General features: G+C 52.3%; 1 protein-coding gene across 6 annotated transcripts; it reads right to left on the bottom strand.

Annotated features, from left to right (window-relative positions):
- Positions 1-104: 104 nt before the first annotated feature.
- Positions 105-8,159, bottom strand: ZBTB45 (zinc finger and BTB domain containing 45). Of its 6 annotated transcripts, none has more exons than XM_045849059.1 (3): positions 7,587-8,159; positions 4,208-5,498; positions 105-2,616 (listed from the first exon to the last, which is right to left on the bottom strand). In XM_045849059.1, exons 2-3 carry the CDS (start codon positions 5,496-5,498, stop codon positions 2,360-2,362), a joined length of 1,548 nt encoding a protein of 515 aa, XP_045705015.1. In that variant the 5' UTR covers positions 7,587-8,159; the 3' UTR covers positions 105-2,359. The 6 variants fall into 6 exon arrangements, with proteins under 6 accessions (XP_045705015.1, XP_045704998.1, XP_045705025.1 ...); XM_045849042.1 differs by having other exon boundaries at positions 7,536-7,590; XM_045849069.1 differs by lacking the exon at positions 7,587-8,159 and adding an exon at positions 7,457-7,580.
- Between the last annotated feature and the right edge of the window lie 8,487 nt (positions 8,160-16,646).

Genomic DNA, 16,646 nt, shown 5'->3' on the forward strand with positions numbered 1-16,646 from the left:
TGTGCTTTGGCTGGGAATTGAACTTGTGACCTTTCAGTTGGCAGTACAATACCCAAACAACTGAGCCATGCAGGCTAGGGGTATTTTTATTGTTGTTACTTTTTAATCCTTGCCCAAGGATATATTTACAGACCTTGAGTCAGTGGGCAGGGGGAGGTTGAGAGAGAGAAACATCCATCAGTTGCCTCTCATACCCGAGCCAACCAGAGATTGAACCCACAAGCTTTTGGTTGTATGGGACACTGCTCCAACCAACCAAGTCACCCAGCCAGGGTTCTTCTTTTTATTCCTCAATTACAGTTGACATTCAATATTAGGTTAGTTCCAAGTGTACAGCATAGTGGTTGGATAACTTTATGTACCTTAGGAGGTGATCCCCCCCACACCTAGTACTCACCTGGGACCATACAGATATTGCAATATTGACTATATTCCCTATGCTGTACTTTACATCCCCCTATTCTGTAACTGACAATTCTTAACCCCTTCACATTTTCACCCAGCCCCCAACTCCCTGCCCCTAGCCCTTCTACCCCCACCTATTTGTTTAGCTTTGTCTAGTCCTGTGTTACCTCTCTGCACCTGTGGGCACCCACTGTGGACCAGGCACTTGGGAAATGGGCCAGGGGCAGAGTCAACAGGACAGCAAGGGCAGTGGGCTGCAAGCACAGTCTGCTGCTCCTCATGCCACACCTAGAGGTTCTCCAATGACACCCACTTATTTTTTAAAAAGATTTACTTTATTTTTAGAGAGAGGGGAAACATCAATATGTGGTTGTCTCTTGTGCGCCCCCTACTGGGGTCCTGGCCCACAACCTGGGCATGTGCCCTGACTGGGAATCCAACTGGGGAGCCTTTGGTTCAGCGACACCCACTTAATCTGCAGGGAGATTAGGCTTGGCTGGACTGAAGCTCTAGCCAAGTGTATAGTAAGTGCTCAGTAAGTACTAAAAGTAACTTGTGCAGTGTCCAAATTCAAAACCAGCTCTGACTCCCACTCATGTTCTGTGCTCTGTTGAACAGATGTATCTTACCATCAGTGGGGACCATATGCATGGTGAGGCCCCTCACCTCTGGAAGGCAGTCACAGGGGGAGTTCAGACAGGCATTGTCAGTAGCCCAGGATCTGGGGCACCACCCTCCAAGCCATACCACCCCCTCAACCTGCCCCAAAGCCTTAGGGCAGGATGCCCAGGCCAGGGGCCACCCCTGTGCTAGAGGTAAGAAAGGAGTAGCCAGCCTCCCTCTGGACTGGCAACCAAACTGATTGCAGGGTTTGGTGGCAGGAGCTTTGCCACTACTGTCTTCAGCAGCCCAGCAAGAAACCCAAGGGTCCCCGGCTGCCACTCTGACACCAGCCCACCTGGCACTCCAAACCTTGCCTGCCAGGGCAGTTACGCTAGGGCTCAGATCCTCTCATGGCAGCCTTGCTTTCAAAGACTCTCTGGGCCCCGCAGAACTAACATGCTCAACCATTATGCCCATCAGAGCAGGGAGAGAAGCTCTGAAGTCCAAAGGTCTTGGAAGATCTGGGGGACAGGCTTCAAAACTTGCCTGTTGGACAGCAGCAACAGGGATTGGGGTAGAGCAATCCCCCGGGGCAGGGCACCTGTGGCTTCTCTCTGAAGACACACTTCATATGGAGCTGACCTGTACCCTCTGCACAAGCCCAAGAACTCTCTGAGTCAGGTGGCAGTCATATGTGCACCCCACTCCAGCACAGAGGTGCCAGATGACCAGACGGACTTGTCTTTGCCCCAGGGAGGGGGGCACTGAGCCACAATGCCCACAGCCAGTCTGTGGGAGTGAGGAATACACAGTTCAGGAGCTCACAGCTTCTGGGTCTGGGTCCGAGAGCCAGTCTTTAATACACAGTCCATGATGAGTCCATTGGAGCTCCTTTAGGTGCCAGATGAGGAGTGGCTAGGGGAAGATGCCAGGGATCTCACCCAGCCTGACACTGGGGTAGAGAAGCAGCCCTAGATGGCACCCTACTCAGGGAAGGCAGTGGGGCAGGAATCAAAGTTGGAGTCAGGAATCCTGGGCCCACCCCCAAGCCTGATAATCCAGTTCAGAGGTGGTGGGATCCCAGATCAGCCCCAACCTGACACTACCTAGGAGGGGTCTGAGTTGGGCCCGTGGACAATGGAGGAGGGTCTGTGCTCAGGGGACAGCGTGGTAGAATGGCTGGACCATGGCCAAGGTGCCTTGGTGGATATACCTAGCTGGAAGGCATGTTAAGGGGTCCGATAGTGGGTGTGGCATAGCCCACTAGCTCTCAAGACCCTGTGAAGGGTGTGACCTCCTTCAGGGACTTGGTCAAACCCATGAGGGGCATGGCCAGGCCTCGTGCCCCGGATCAGGGCGCAGGGTGTGCAGCCAGGTGGCGCTCCAGCAGCGCACGGTGCGAGAAGACCTTGCCGCAGGCGGGGCAGGGCACACGCTCTGGCCGGTGTGTGCGCATGTGCACGTTGAGCGAGCTCTTCTGCGTGAAGCGCTTGGCACAGACAGCACACTGGAAGGCGCGCACGCCCGTATGAGTGACCATGTGCTTGAGCAGGTAGTCACGCAGCGAGAAAGATCGCCAGCACACGGCACACTGGTGGGGCTTCTCCCCTGTGGGCGACAGGGTGGGCCCCACATGTATGTCAGGTGGGAAAAGACACCCCGCCCCTCTGCCAGCAGGGACTCCCCTCCCTTCCCCTCCCCTCCAGGACCAGCCATCAACCCGGAATCCCCCTGCCTGACAAGGACATTCTGGGACCACCCTCCACCCCCAGACCATACTATCCGACAAGGACCCCACACTGGGCCTGGTGTATCCCCTCCTCTGTCCTGCTGGGGCTCCCCTCTCCCAGACCCTTACCATCACACCAGAATCCCACTGACTGTCAGGGTCTCGCAACTCCAACAGGTACCCTCCCAGTAGGGAACCCCACCTGTGTGGGACATCACAGCCCATTGGGGCTAGCCTGTCAATGTCCCTATCCCCACCGCTGACGACGAGGCCTCCCCTCCCCCCCATTCCTACCATGCCCATAGAGGATTCTGAATTCTCATCTCTGGCCACCATTCTGGGGATGGTCTGGTAAGTCCCAGCACCCTTACATTGGAAGAGACCTGGACATACCTATCTAACCCCTCTCTGCTGGAACCCCTTCCTGCTGGCCATTCTAATGTCCCTGGGGAGACAGAGCAGACTGCCCTTCACCATGGATCAGAGGAGACAGGCTGTGCTGGTCCCTAGAGTCATCTGGTCTAAACAGAAGCCTTTCTCAGAGGCAGGTGGCTGTGGGGCAGTGCCTAGGAGGGGTTCTTGCAAACCAACCAGGCCTGGCACCCACCCGGCTAAGGCCACACAAAGCTGGCAAATCTTGGCTGGTACTGCTTTGGGGCCCCTGTTCTCTCTCCTTCCTCCCCAAGGCAGCCAGGTGGAGATTTCAGGCAGAGATTTCAAAGTCTAAACTACTTCACAGAACATTGATGTCCTCCCCAACATTCAGTGAAATCCTAACTTCCTGGCCCAGCAGAATTCCCCATGCCGTTCCCACTGGCTTTCCAGACAAATCTTTGCTTTTCTTAGAGTCCACCTGGACCTTTGGCATTGCATACTCCTGTGCTCCCCAGGAGCACCCGCGACAATCCTGTGACACTCTCAGGACCTGCCAGCAACCACCTCAGCCCCTGGCTCCACAATCCCCAACACAGCACTCTCCTTCTCCCCTATCAGCTTCCAAGCCTGCCTCCCCGATATGCTGAGGTCCAAGAACTCCCTGCAGCCTTGGGGAGCTTCATGTCTCTCCTCCAGGCCTAATCAGACCACCTCTCTTCTTGTTTCCCACGCTTCCCCAAGGGCAGTGAACCCACACTGCCTTGCACCCAGTCCCAGTCACTGGATCCACTGACACTCAAGTAGACCCATGAAGGTCCCCACAGCACAGCTCCCCAACCTGGCCACGCTGCCACCACAATTCCATCCCTCCAGCTCCACCTAGTGACTTAAGGCCACACTGCCCGTTTCCAAAGGGTAGGTTCCTGCCCCACAACCTAGGCTTAGGACACATCCCACACCCCTACACTCCACAGGTGTAGCACTTGGGGGCTCAATTTCCAGGTTCCTCTAGAGTCACCACCCCCACCCAGTGCCCAATCCCGCCTTAGGTTTGAATCTCCAGTGACTCAGAGGCTGAGACACACCCTGGCTCACCGGAATGGATGAACATGTGCTTGGTGTAGTTTTTCCGTGAGCTGAACGTCTTGCGGCAGTGACTGCATTCATAGGTGGGTGGCTGGGAACCCGCAGTTTGCGTAGAGGGGACCAAAGGGGCAGAGGCGCGAGCAGTGGACGGGGCCGGAGGCTCCCCCAGAGTGGTACTGGGGGCGGCCTCTGGCTGGAGCACAGGGTAGAAGGTGGCGGGGGGTGCGGGGGCTGGCCCGGAGGGTTGGAGAGGGTGCTGCACCGGTGGCCCTGGAGAACCCAGATGAAAGGGGAAAAGGGCTACGGGCGGCCCTGGGGTTTTCACGGCAGGCGGGCGAGGCCCTGATACAACACAGTCAGGTGGGGCTGAGGCCTCGGTGGGACAGCTTTCTACTGCCGTGCCCTCTTCCCCTTGCCATGCAGAGACGTAACTGTCGGGGAACACGTCCTCAGCCGCTGAAGGCCCCCGAAAGAAGTCCCTCCCAGTGCCGTACTCGGAGAGGACGGCGGATGCAGTTGGTTCCTCACGTGCGTTGTCAGCGGCAGAGGTAAGGAAGCCCGCGGGGCATTCGGGGAAGGAAGGGGGCGCCTGGCCCTCGCCTGGGCCTCCGCCCTCGCCGTCTTCGCCATCAGTGTCGTCATCTGTCTCCTCGTCCTCATCCTCCCCACCCTCATCTGGGCCCGCAGGCAGGGCGGGGTCAGTGGCCGATCCCTCTGCTTTGGCCGGAGCAGAGGGCGCAGGTAGCTGCAGGCGCGCGGGCTGACGCTGCTTGCGGCTGTGCGCCGCACCTGGATGGCCCAGGGGGCGCGCGGCCAGCAAGTGACGCAGGCGGTGGCGAAGCTGTGCAGGTGCGAGTGGCGGGGGCACAGGCGTGGGCAGGGGCGGGGGCGCAGGGGTGCCTGGGGCAGGGGCGCGGGTGCGGGCGATGATCTGTGTGCACTCGTCAATGACGGTCTGAATGCGCAGCACTGAGGCAGCCGTGAGCACCTGAAGTGCTTCGCCTTGCGCCACCACCAGTGAGCCGCTGTAGAGGAATTCTACGAGCTGACGCACTGTCTGTGCGGGCACTACAGGTGGCACGCGGATCTCGGAGTGACCGAGCAGCAACTTGTCCTGGAAGAAGGGTGAGCCGGCGGCCAACACGCACCGGTGCGCGCGCAGCGAAGCCTCGCGGATGCGCACTGTCACGTCGCAGAAGTGCCCGCCCAGTCGCTGCCCGTTGAGGGTCTCGAGCAGCGAGCGGGAGAAGTTCTGCAGGTGGATGTGGTGCACCGCCTCCGCCGCCGCCGCCGCCGCCATCTACACCGGAGGAGGAGGGTGAAGGGGGGAGGTCAGCCAGGAAATCCCTTCTGCTTTAGTGTCCCTGTCCTTTCAGCCTTTGTCGCAGGACAGGGCCCAGGGGCAATTCTCAGCCCTTCCTACCGGATCATTACAGCGCTCAGCTCAGCACACAGGGCCCAGCTTGACTCCCCTACACTCTCTCTCTCCCTCCCTCCCTCCCTCGCTCGCTCTCCAGGATTTCTGCTGGTCTCGCCAACTCCACAGTTTTCTGCAGACCACTGGGGGAGGCTGAGAATATCAAAGGCCTACCATTCCCCTTTCACCAATGTTGCTTACTACTCAAGGGAGAGTCCAGGGCTGGCATCTCCTGTCTTGACCCATTCACCCACCCTTTTCTCAACTCCAATATCTATCTACCTTCCCCACATCCCACTCGAGGGGCAGCCCTGTGGAGAATAGGGCAGAGACCTGCACCCAGAATAGGCTCACTCTCCACCAGGACAGTTGATACTCCCTCCACTCGTGACCTCTTTTACTCTGCCCCTGCCACACTCCCCAACCTTAGAGCATCCAAGGCCCTGAGCAGACCCGGTTCTGCTGCCTCATCACTGGTAACCAGTGTACAGGTCTTCACAGAGTGGAGTGGCTCAACCTGCCTACTGGACTATAGGTGATCAGGAGTGTGCAGAGTCACAAAACGTTCAGAGTATGTTGGGCAAAAGCCTGGCAAGTACCCCACAAGAGGAAAACACGTAGTTTCTGGCACACTACAACACAGCAGCCTGATGCTTCTTGGAATATGGATGGTGCCTGTGGGACACAGAGAAGGGACTTGTGTGGCCTCCACAGGGGTGTGTGATTGGGTGGGAGTAAGTGGAGCATGGCTGAGCAATCTGGATGCTTCTTGTCAAAGTGTGACCTCATAAGCCCAGCACTGCCCACCCTCAGGCACCAGAAATAGGGGTTACCACCCCTCCAATGGACTCTGAGAATCTGAGCAACTCTGCTACTTCACCCATCAAGCAGGCACCATGCTCACTCAACCTCAGTTTTCCCTCTATCAAACAGAAATAAAATACATGGCTCATCTCATACCCAGGCCACACATTTCCGGTCTGGGGAAGGAGAATTGGGACACAGGATGCACCCTGAAATCAGTCTAGCCCATGCAGGGTCACACGGCCCCAGAGTGAGGCCTTCCTTAATCCTCAGCATCTACTGGGGTCTTAGACTCACTCTGTCCTGCTTTTTAAGCCCAAATCGCCTTGCTAGGACCAGACCCCTCAGACCGCTTCAAACACCTCCACTGCGCCAGTACCGCTGGCTTGGACTAACTCAGTGACCTGTTGGCTTCCCCTTCCTGGTCTATTTCCCACGCAACAGCCAAAGGGATCCTGTTCGTTCCTAACTGATCGGGACCCTCCTCTGCTCAGAGCCCCCCCTGCCCCCAACCCCTGCGAAGAGTTCTTGGCAATTCCACAAACGAGTCAAGTCTGCAAGCGCAGTTGCCTCTTCCACAAGCATCCTTCCTCTTTCCATTCACCCAGCATCTAAAGGACTTCAAGTGCGCTCCCCGGAATGGGACAGAAACCTGTACATCAACACTTAGGGCTGGATCCCTTCCTTTTCCAATCCACTCCTCCCTAGTCCCTGACAGGCCCCAAGTCCTAGTTCCAGAGGCAGCAGGGCCTTCCTGGAGCGTAGGAACAAAGGCCACCTGAGGACACGGCCCCTAAGCCATCCCTCCAGGGCCCGCGCCGCATTCCCGACGCCACGCCTCTGACAACGCCGCACACTGAGCCCCGAGCGCCCTCTCCCGCGCTCTGCGCCACTGCACGTACCCTGCCCTGAGCCCAGCGCCCCTTTCTGGTCTGCGCCGGGTGCACCCGCTGCAGCCCGCAAAACCCGGGTCTCTCGCGTCCGCGCCCCGCCCACGCCTGCAGCGCCCCCTCACGTCCCTAACGTGCACTCCAAACCTAGTGCGGGCGCCCCTCTCCTGACACGCCCCGGCCTCCCCGCCGGTCCTGCGGCCCGGGGATGCCCGCCCGACCCCACCTCCGGCTCCTCCTCAGGCACCGGGCCCGGCCGTAGCCGCCTCCGGCTTACCACCGCTAAGGCCGCACTTCCGGGCCGCAACTCCAGCGGAACCGAAGTTCGCGGCCGCCGCGGCGCTGGGAAGCCCTGGGCGGGAGCACGTTTCCGGCGTTTCTATAGCGATTCACCGCCGCCGCCTCCAGGTAGCAGTTCCTGGGAAACCAATCTCAGATCCAGCGACTGCTGGGCCGCGAGGATGCCTGGGCCGTGCCACGGTTCCGGAGTCGCCCTAGAGACGGGGCGGAGGTGGAGCCTGTGCTGTCAATCTGCAGGCCACACCCCTGTGCACGTGCTGCGGAGCTGGAGATCTTGTGCAGCCTGAAGCCTGCGAAGGCAGTCTGCTGCTGGAGCTCGCGCTCGGCTTACACCCCATACGACCTAGGAGGAAGAGGCCTTGTACCCATGACAGGAGTGCAAGCAAGAGTAGGGCTTGTGAGTGAGGTGGGGGAGCAGATCCCACCCGGCCTTGGAGCCTAACTCTGCCCTGTGCCTGAGCATGGGTCCCAGGCTGAAGGTGAAGATAGCCTGATTGGATGCTCTACCCCTCTCCCGCCCTCCTGCCCCAGGGCTAGCCATGATAAATAAAGGAAGGCTTCTGGATCTGAATGATGTATCTCGGAGCACAGGAAAGGAAGGGTGGAGGGTGAGATGGGTGGTACCTCTGCAGGAGTTACAAGGGATAGAGTCTGTGGGAAGAGCTGTCCGGCCCTAGGGAACAGGATAGGTCTGCAAGGGCCTTGACGGGGACTGGCTGTCCAGCACATGCATGATAGATGGTGAGGCTGGAGAGGTGAGCTGGCCTGGCGTTACTCTCATGGGGGCTGGAGGGAGGCAGGAGGGCCTGGACCTCAGTGGACCCCATGCCTTATACAGCAGGCATGGGGTCTATCTTGTTGGAGGGGTGACTTCTCAGCCTTCAGTTTGGAAACAAGGTCAGAGTGCTTGCTTACCGCAGCTGTGCTGTAATTGTTTTGAAGGCCATGGACAGGAGGGGAATATGTTAGGTGGGGCATCACCTTCCCCACTGGCAGCCCCTCCTGTGGCCCATGACCTGAGGAAGCTGATTAAAACCCAAGTCTAATGGCTACATTGTCTTTGTTCAGAATGTGGATCCCTCACAATAGCCTGCCTGGTCCACTGTGTTTACCACATTCCACCTCAGCGACCCCTCTTGATCTCTCCTCTCCATTTCCTGTCACTGATCATTCTTCTCTGGCCTCACAGGTCCCTTGCTGTGCCCACCTCAAAGCTGGCCTGTTCAGTTCCTTTATCCGTAGCACCTCACACAGCTCAGCTGCTAGCACCTTCCCCAGGGAACCTCCCTGACCTCAAGTTTCCCTCCGTCTGTCACAGGGCCTGTGAACAGGACGGAGGTCATGTCTGTCCTTCACCTTGACATACAGCCGCTGCCCCTACAACTTAAACAGAAGTGGAGGTGGCAACAGCGGCTTCACTGTGCCCTGGACCTAATTTCATTGGATTCTGGGGCATTGTAAGTAATCTAATGTAGGGGGGCAAAATTCTAAAAATGCCCTGCCCAAATCCCCAGAATATGGCAGGTATAATCAAGATTACTAATCAGCTGACTTCACAATGTGGAGATGACCATGGATAGTCTGGGCAGGCCCAAGGTAATCAGCAAGGTCCTTAAAGACTGAAGAGGAAAGCAGAGACTTGAATTAGGAGAAGGACCTGGGGGCCTTTGAAGGTGGAAGGGGCCACATGACAGGGAATACGGGAGTGATGGTTGGGCCCAGAACCTGAGAAGACCCCTGGATGATAGCCAGCAAGAAAACAGGGATCCTCAGTCTTACAACGACTTGGAACTGGGTTCTGTCGGCAACCTGAGTGAGCTGGGAAACTGATTTTCCCCCAGAGGTTCCAGATGAGAGCCCCGCCCCGCCCACAACTTGACTGAAGCCTTTGTGACACCCAGAGGGATGCTGCAGCCTAGATGTCTGACCTACAGCTAGCTATAAAGTGGATGTTTTAAACTACTGTGTTTGTGGTTAGTTGTTAGCAAGCAACGAGAGAACAAGTACAGCTGCCAGAGACTCAGGGTCTCCATATAGTAAGTGATAAATGCCATTATTTCCATGGACTGAATACTTCCCATTGCCTCTCTCATGCCATATGCTTCAGCTCTGCCTTACCGCTTTGGTGGTCTCATTCTCCCATCCTTCGAGACCCTACAGACAGGGGGATAAGAAGGGTCAGAGGGAAAACAACTCTCCAGACATATGGCTGGCAGAGCATCAGTGCAGGTGGAAAGGCTTGTGTGAGGACTCTGCAGAGGGAGGGTGTGGGACGGGGAGAAACTCAAGCCCTGACCCCACTCAGGCCTTGCGAAAACATGTTTTGCTTTTCTCTCCAAAGGCCTCTGTCATAGTGGTTATGGAGGCCTTTGGGGGAATAGTGCAGCCAAAGGCACAGGTTTAATAAGCTAGGGAGGGGCCAATGTGGCCTGGAATTATCTGAACATTCTAGGTTTAGAGTCTTCAAGGTAGTGGGGGATGTGAAAGGGCAGGAGACAAGGCTGACCATCAAGGGAAGAACCTGGGAGGTCCCAAGGATACAGGCACAGAAAAGAGCATTAAAAATGGAGCTCCTGAGTGGCTGGTGGAGGCAGGACACCCACCCCCAGGGCTTAGGTCAGGAGTCAGAAAGTCCAGTCCCCAGTTCCAGCTCAGCCTGGTTTCCCAACCCCCCTCTACCTCCATCCATGGCTATGAGGCTGGCTTTCCAGTTAGGATCCCTTCTGTGGCAGCCACTGTTCGTGGATGAAGCCTAGCACCCAGACCACAGTGTCTGCAAGCCCTATGGTAATGGATCTGGGCTGTGCCGGGTGTGGGATGCAGGTTCTAAGACCCAGACACACACCTCAGTGCGCCAGGAGCTTTCTTTGGCCCAAGGGGTCAGATGCTAAGCATGTCTCCTGGAAAATGTGTTTTGGTGATAGAGTTGAAACTGAAGGTGGGACCTGACCAGGCAGGTACCAGCAGTGGGGAGGGGCAAGGGGGGTGGGGTGTAGCCTCCTTGACTGTATTGAGAGGAAATGAGACCTTTAGGGTGGGGGTGGGGGGCAGTGGCCGGATCCTATTGAGACACCTGAAAGGGAAATGGACCAGGCCTGGGTGGATCCTGCAGAGGCTTAGGAGCAATGGGTGGGGCCAGGAAAAGATTAAGCAAAAAAGAAACATCCAGAGAGGTATCAGTGACTGCCAATGAGGGTGTGGTGTGTGGGTGGGGTGAGGAATATTTACAACACAAAAGGTTTAATTTCCTTTCATATGTAAAATACAAAGAAGCTATTATTAGCCTCCTAGAGCAGCCTGAGGAAACCAGGTGGGAAGGAGGAGACCTAAATTTAAGTAATCTTAATTACAACTACCTCTGCATTCCTTTAAGGTCCCCACACCCAGGCTATTCATTGATTTTGAAAATGTGAAAAGCCCAAGAAACAAGGAGAACAACATAGGATACGTGAGCACGCTCATCCCCAAATTAGTAATTTTTAAATTTTTTAATTTATTGATAATTTGTAGAGAAACTCTTGTTTCAAGTATTTATGCATTCATTGGTTGATTCTTACACGTGCCCCTACCTGGGATCCAACCCACAACCTTGGCATATCTGGATTGCGCTCTAAGTGAGCTACCTGGCCAGGGCAAACTTTTTCTTTTCTAAATTTGTCTTTTATTTGTGTTTTTATTTCGGTCCGGTATTTACTATACTAAAACAAAATGTAAACAAAAAACATTTTTTTTTTTGGTAAAACTTTGTGGCCACAAGGAAAGCGTGTCCAGGTGGCACACGTGGGCAGTTCTGTTCCTTAAGGTTTCTCGTTCCTTCCTGGGTTTAACAAATCCTCTTAAAACCAGACTAAAATGTTCTGTTCTAGTCCCTGCTGCTCCTGGGCATCCTGGGGCTGGGAATTCCAGTGCACTGGGCCCTGGGTGCAGGAGCAGGTGTGAGAGGGACACTTTCACTCGCTTCTGCAGCCTTTCCCACCCTTGGACCTCAACTTGCTCAAAGGATTCTCTCATTCCAAGTGTACAGACAATCTGATCATGTTCAGTAACTTAACCATGTTGTGACCCTTAGCACTCCCCAGTTTTAGAACCTTCCCATTATCCCCTGTGAAACTCTTGGGACTATTCACCTACCTCCTCCCCTCTTAGGAAACAGCGAATCGAAGGTCGCTGTCGATTTGCTTGAGTTCCAATTTATACCAATGGCATCCCACTCTCTGAGGTCTTCTTTGCCCTGTCTCTGCCCTTGGCTCCTGTGCCCCACAGAGGCTGTGCATTGCGTTGAGGTTGGATTATTTTTCATTCCTGAGCTGTGTCCTTGGCTTCTGATTTGAAAAGCACTTCCTGGCGGGTTGAGGTGGGTGACGGAGACCAAACACCCCCAGCCCTGCTTGCCATGCTGTTCGCACCCTGACCTAGCCACGTCCACCATGATGGGGTCCGCCCTCCTCAGTCCTCTTCATGTTCAAGACACAGATGAACCCTTCTCTTTTAACCTCTGGATGCAGTTTTTTTTTTAATTACAGTTTACATTGGGTGCAGCTTTTAAAAGCAAGAATGGTTTCAGCTCTCTCTCTCTCCCCTCCCAGAGGACGCTAGATGAAATCTTTTCCAGAGTACTTGGCTTCCTTTCTCCTAAACTCCAAGGACTCTTCTTCTGCTTCTGTAACTTGTTTCGTGAACCTACACAACTCAGCTGGCTCGATTTTTCTACCTCTGTACCTTTCTTTTCTTTTTCTTCTTTTTTAAATGAGATTTAAACTTGTAAAGTTTACTTATTGATTTTTATTTTATTGATTTTTATTTTTTAGAGAGAAAGGAAGGCAGGGGCGAGAGAGAGAGAGACAAAAGAAACATCAGTTTGTTGTTTCTCATTGGTTGATTCTTGTATATGCCCTGACCCAGGGCCAAATCCAAAATCTTGGCATATCAGGATGACTCTAACCAACAGAGCTACCCAGCCAGGGCCTGTGCAACTTTCTAAATAAACTTTCTCTTATAATTTAAAAATAATAATAATAATAATAACACATAAATAAAAATAAGAATATTTTCCTAATTAAAACACATTCGCACAAAAAGAAACAAAAAATAGACAAAAAAAAAAAGCAAACAGACAAATAAAGTGAATGATTTGCTAGTTGTCCAAGTTAAAAGCTTCCACAAACCCACCTTGATGGCTGGTTTGTTCCAGCCTGGGACCCATTAAGGGCTCCTTCCTGGTGTTCCAGAAACCCTATCCCCCTTTTTAAATAAAGGTGAACACAAATTAACCATTTTAAAAAGAACAATTTGGTGGATTTTAGTATAATCACAATGTTATATAACTACCACCTCCAACTAGTTCTAAAACGTTTTACTCCAAAATAAAAAAAAAAAACAACTGAAGAAAATGAAAGGAAAATAATAAAAAATAAAAGAACTGCACTTGTTAGCAGTCACTCCCCATACACCCTCTCCATCCAACTCCTGGCAACCCCTATTCCACTCTCTATCTCTATGAATATGCATATTCTGGATATTCCATACAAATGGAATCATACAATATGTGGTCTTTTATATATGGCTTCTTCTTTAAATAAAAGCATGATATTAAAAAATGTTTTATGTATTGATTTTGGAAAGAGAGAGGAACACTGATTTGTTGTTTCACACATTTATGCATTCATTGGCTGATTCTTGAATGAACCTTGACCAGGGATTGAACCCCCAACTGGTGTATCTGGGTGATGCTATAACCAACTGAGCTACATGGCCAGGGCCTTCTTCTGGCTTCTTTAACTCGGCATCATATTTTCAAGGTTCATCCAGGTCATGCTACATTATTATGGCTTCCTTCCTTTTTATGATTGAATAAGATTCCAATGTATGGAAATACATTTTTTTAAAAACCCACTCATCAGGTGATGAGCATTTGGGTTCTTTCAACTTTGGCTATTTTGAATAGTGCTGCTATGAACATCCCTGTACAAGAATGTGTTTGAATACCTGTTTTCGAATCCTTTGGGTATGTGCCTAAGGAGCTGATTACTGGATCACATGGTAAATCTATGTTTAACACTTTGAGAAACTGCCGAACTTTTTGCATGATGGCTGTACCATTTTACTTTTCCAGCAGGTTCCAATTTCTCCACATCCCTGCTGATACTTGTTATTGTCCACTTTTTAAAAAGCCATCTGTCCTAAGTGGGTATCAATCATTAATTTCATAGTGGTTTGGTTTGTATTTCCCTGATGAGGAATGATGTGGAGTGTATTTTCATGTGCTTATTGTCCAGGCCACTTTTATCTCTGCTTATAAAGGAGCTTCCCTCCTTTTCTCACAGTTGATTAAATGCCATAAAACACAGCCACTGCAGCCCTGGCCCGGGGGGGGGGGGGGGGGGGGGGTGCTCAGTCCAATGCACCAAGGTTTCAGTTCAATTTCTGGTGAGCGCATAAGCAGGAATCAGCCAGTGAGTGCATGGATGGGTGAAGCAACAAATCAATGTTTCTCTCTCCCTTCCTTTAAAAAAAAATCAATAAATTAAGAAAAAAGTACCTTAAAAAATGCAGCCATCACGGTACCCTTCAAAGACTTTCGGTAAATTAACATTCATTGTTGTACAGTCACCAGCAAAATCTGGTTTTAGGACCTTTGTGCAGTCTGTGGTCATTTATGCTCCAACCCAGCAGCCTGGTGTCTGGTGGAAAACAGTGGACCCTTGCAAAGAGACATCCCCCTTCCGAAAGGGCAGGCTGGCTGCTTCTCTCCCTCCTTCCAACATTCCCTTTAGTGCCTGCTAATGGAAAGTTAGCCCTGACCAGTATGGCTTAGATGGTTGGGCATCATCTTGCAAAGCAAAAGGTCACTGGTTAGATCCCTGGTCAGGGCACATGCCTGGGTTGTGGGTTCTATCCCTGGTCAGGGCGCATAAGAGAAGCAATCAAGCAACTGATCAATATTTCTTTTCTCTCACACTGATATTTCTCTCCCTTCCTCCCTCTCTTCCCCTTTCTCTAAAAGTAAATAAATAAAATCTTAAAAAGAAAAGCAAGTTAAAGGAACTCCTCTCTGTGGGGAGAGGGTTTGTACAGGTCCCATCTGCATCTCATGCAGAATCTTAGTGTTGCTGACCCTAACATGGAGAGCAGGTAGGGGCAGTGACAGCCTGACTGTTCACTGCCCACTCATGTGTTCCCCCACCATGGCCACATTGACACCACACCATCCCTTCACCTAATAGTGTCTGCACAGGTAATCCTGGCCTACTCAGGAATCTCATTATAGGTTGGGAAATGATGTTTTCCAAATTCTAGCATGTAATTATCTAAGCCAGAACAGGGACCATGTGCTCCTCTGAAATACAGTTTCCTCTGGGAAGGCAGGATCTGAACTGAATTCTCAGAGTGTGGGGCTGTTTTGAAGGCGGCATCATATGGTGACAGATGGGCTTATTTTTCTGGCAGTCTCCTTGAGAACCTTTAAGGACGCGTGGATAGGATGTACTCATTGGGCATCAGTCAGTGACTGTCACTGTTTTTTCTGATGCTTGAGGTACATCATCAGGTTTGGCTTCAGTGTCCTTGTAGCATGTTCCTGTCATTCTTTGGGCACTTCTTTCCAGGTGAACCTAGAACTTTCCCTGTATGGTCCTAGAATCAGTTATTTCCCCTGGTTTCTCTCTGTCAGGGAAGGAATGAAACCCTGGGCTTTGGATGTTTCCTCTCCTTTCCTTCCCTGTCTGTGGGGACCTCTGCCCGCAGAGCTCCCCCGCTGTCACGGATGAGAATAAATCTACCAAGACATGATCTGCTTTGGGAGGAAAGATGACCAGTCTCTCAGAGGAGAAAGGTCCTGAACATTTCCTTTCCTGAGTTTTTATTGAGTTCAGCTCACACAGAGAGATACATAGTATGCACATAAAGCTCATTAACCAATGCTCAAAAAGCTACAATCATGAAAAACTGACATCATTTACAGATAATAGTTCAAGAAACATGGGGATTGTCTCTGGTCAGGGTTGGCTTTAGCTTGTGTCTGTTTCATAGCAACAAGGCAGAGCAAGCCTCAAAGGAAACATTGTATATCCTTTCTCTGGCCAGATTCCTCCCCAGGAGCCTGTCTGTTCCAGTACAAGGTTGCAGCTGCCGCCAGAATAGTTCCCAGGCTGAGTCAGACAGGGAGAGCAAAGCAGCCAAGAGACTAGGAGACTTTTACAGAAAGACTGAGAACTGAGGCTATGACAAAGCCAAGGGGTGAGGGTCGTTCTCCCCTCCTCTGTAGACCCCTAAATCTTTCCCTGATAGCTTATCTCAACTGTGCCTGTCTTAGGTCACCCCTCCCTTGAGGGGTCTCACCCATCATTGGCTTAGCAGTCATCCACCCGAACCAAGCAGGGGGAAATGAGAGAGGCAGGGGCTATGCTCCTGCCATGAGGAAATGTTCTGTCTCCTTAGTGGCTCATGTCCCCAAGGCCTTATCACTTAATTGTAGCCTCGGGACCCTTGTTGTCTGTTAACAGTTCTTGAAACCAGGCAGGATGACTCCCAACACCTGTCTTCCCTGGGGCCACACAGATTCCCTGGGAAGCAGCAGATGGAAGGGGGATGGGTACCCACTAAGCCCAGGACTGGTCTGGACTCATACAGGCTGTGGGGCTCTTGACACCACCTTCTCTTTGGGGATCAGTTTTCCATCTTTGAAATGTGGACTGCAGTAGGTTGACAAATGATCCCCAAGGATGTATACATTGTAATCCCTCGAACCTGGAAGTGTTACCCTATAAGGAAAAAGAGCCTTAGCAATTTTGATTAAAGATCTTGAAATGGGGAAGTTATCCTGAGTTATTTGGGTGGGCTTTCAATGTAAACGCACATGCATCCTTTTAGGAACAAGGCAGAGGCAAATTTGACAACCATCTTAATCTCCTTGGGCTGCCAAAACAAAATACATAAAAATACTTCATAGATGAAGTATTTCAGCTGCTTAAAAAGCTGAAATACTTCTCACAGTTCTTGAGGCTGGGAAGTCCAAGACCAAGGGACTGGTAAGGTAGGT

Source organism: Phyllostomus hastatus, unplaced genomic scaffold (genome assembly GCF_019186645.2).
Source record: "Phyllostomus hastatus isolate PE091 unplaced genomic scaffold, TTU_PhHast_1.1 phas_contig_133, whole genome shotgun sequence".
NCBI classification, from domain to species: domain Eukaryota; kingdom Metazoa; phylum Chordata; class Mammalia; order Chiroptera; family Phyllostomidae; genus Phyllostomus; species Phyllostomus hastatus.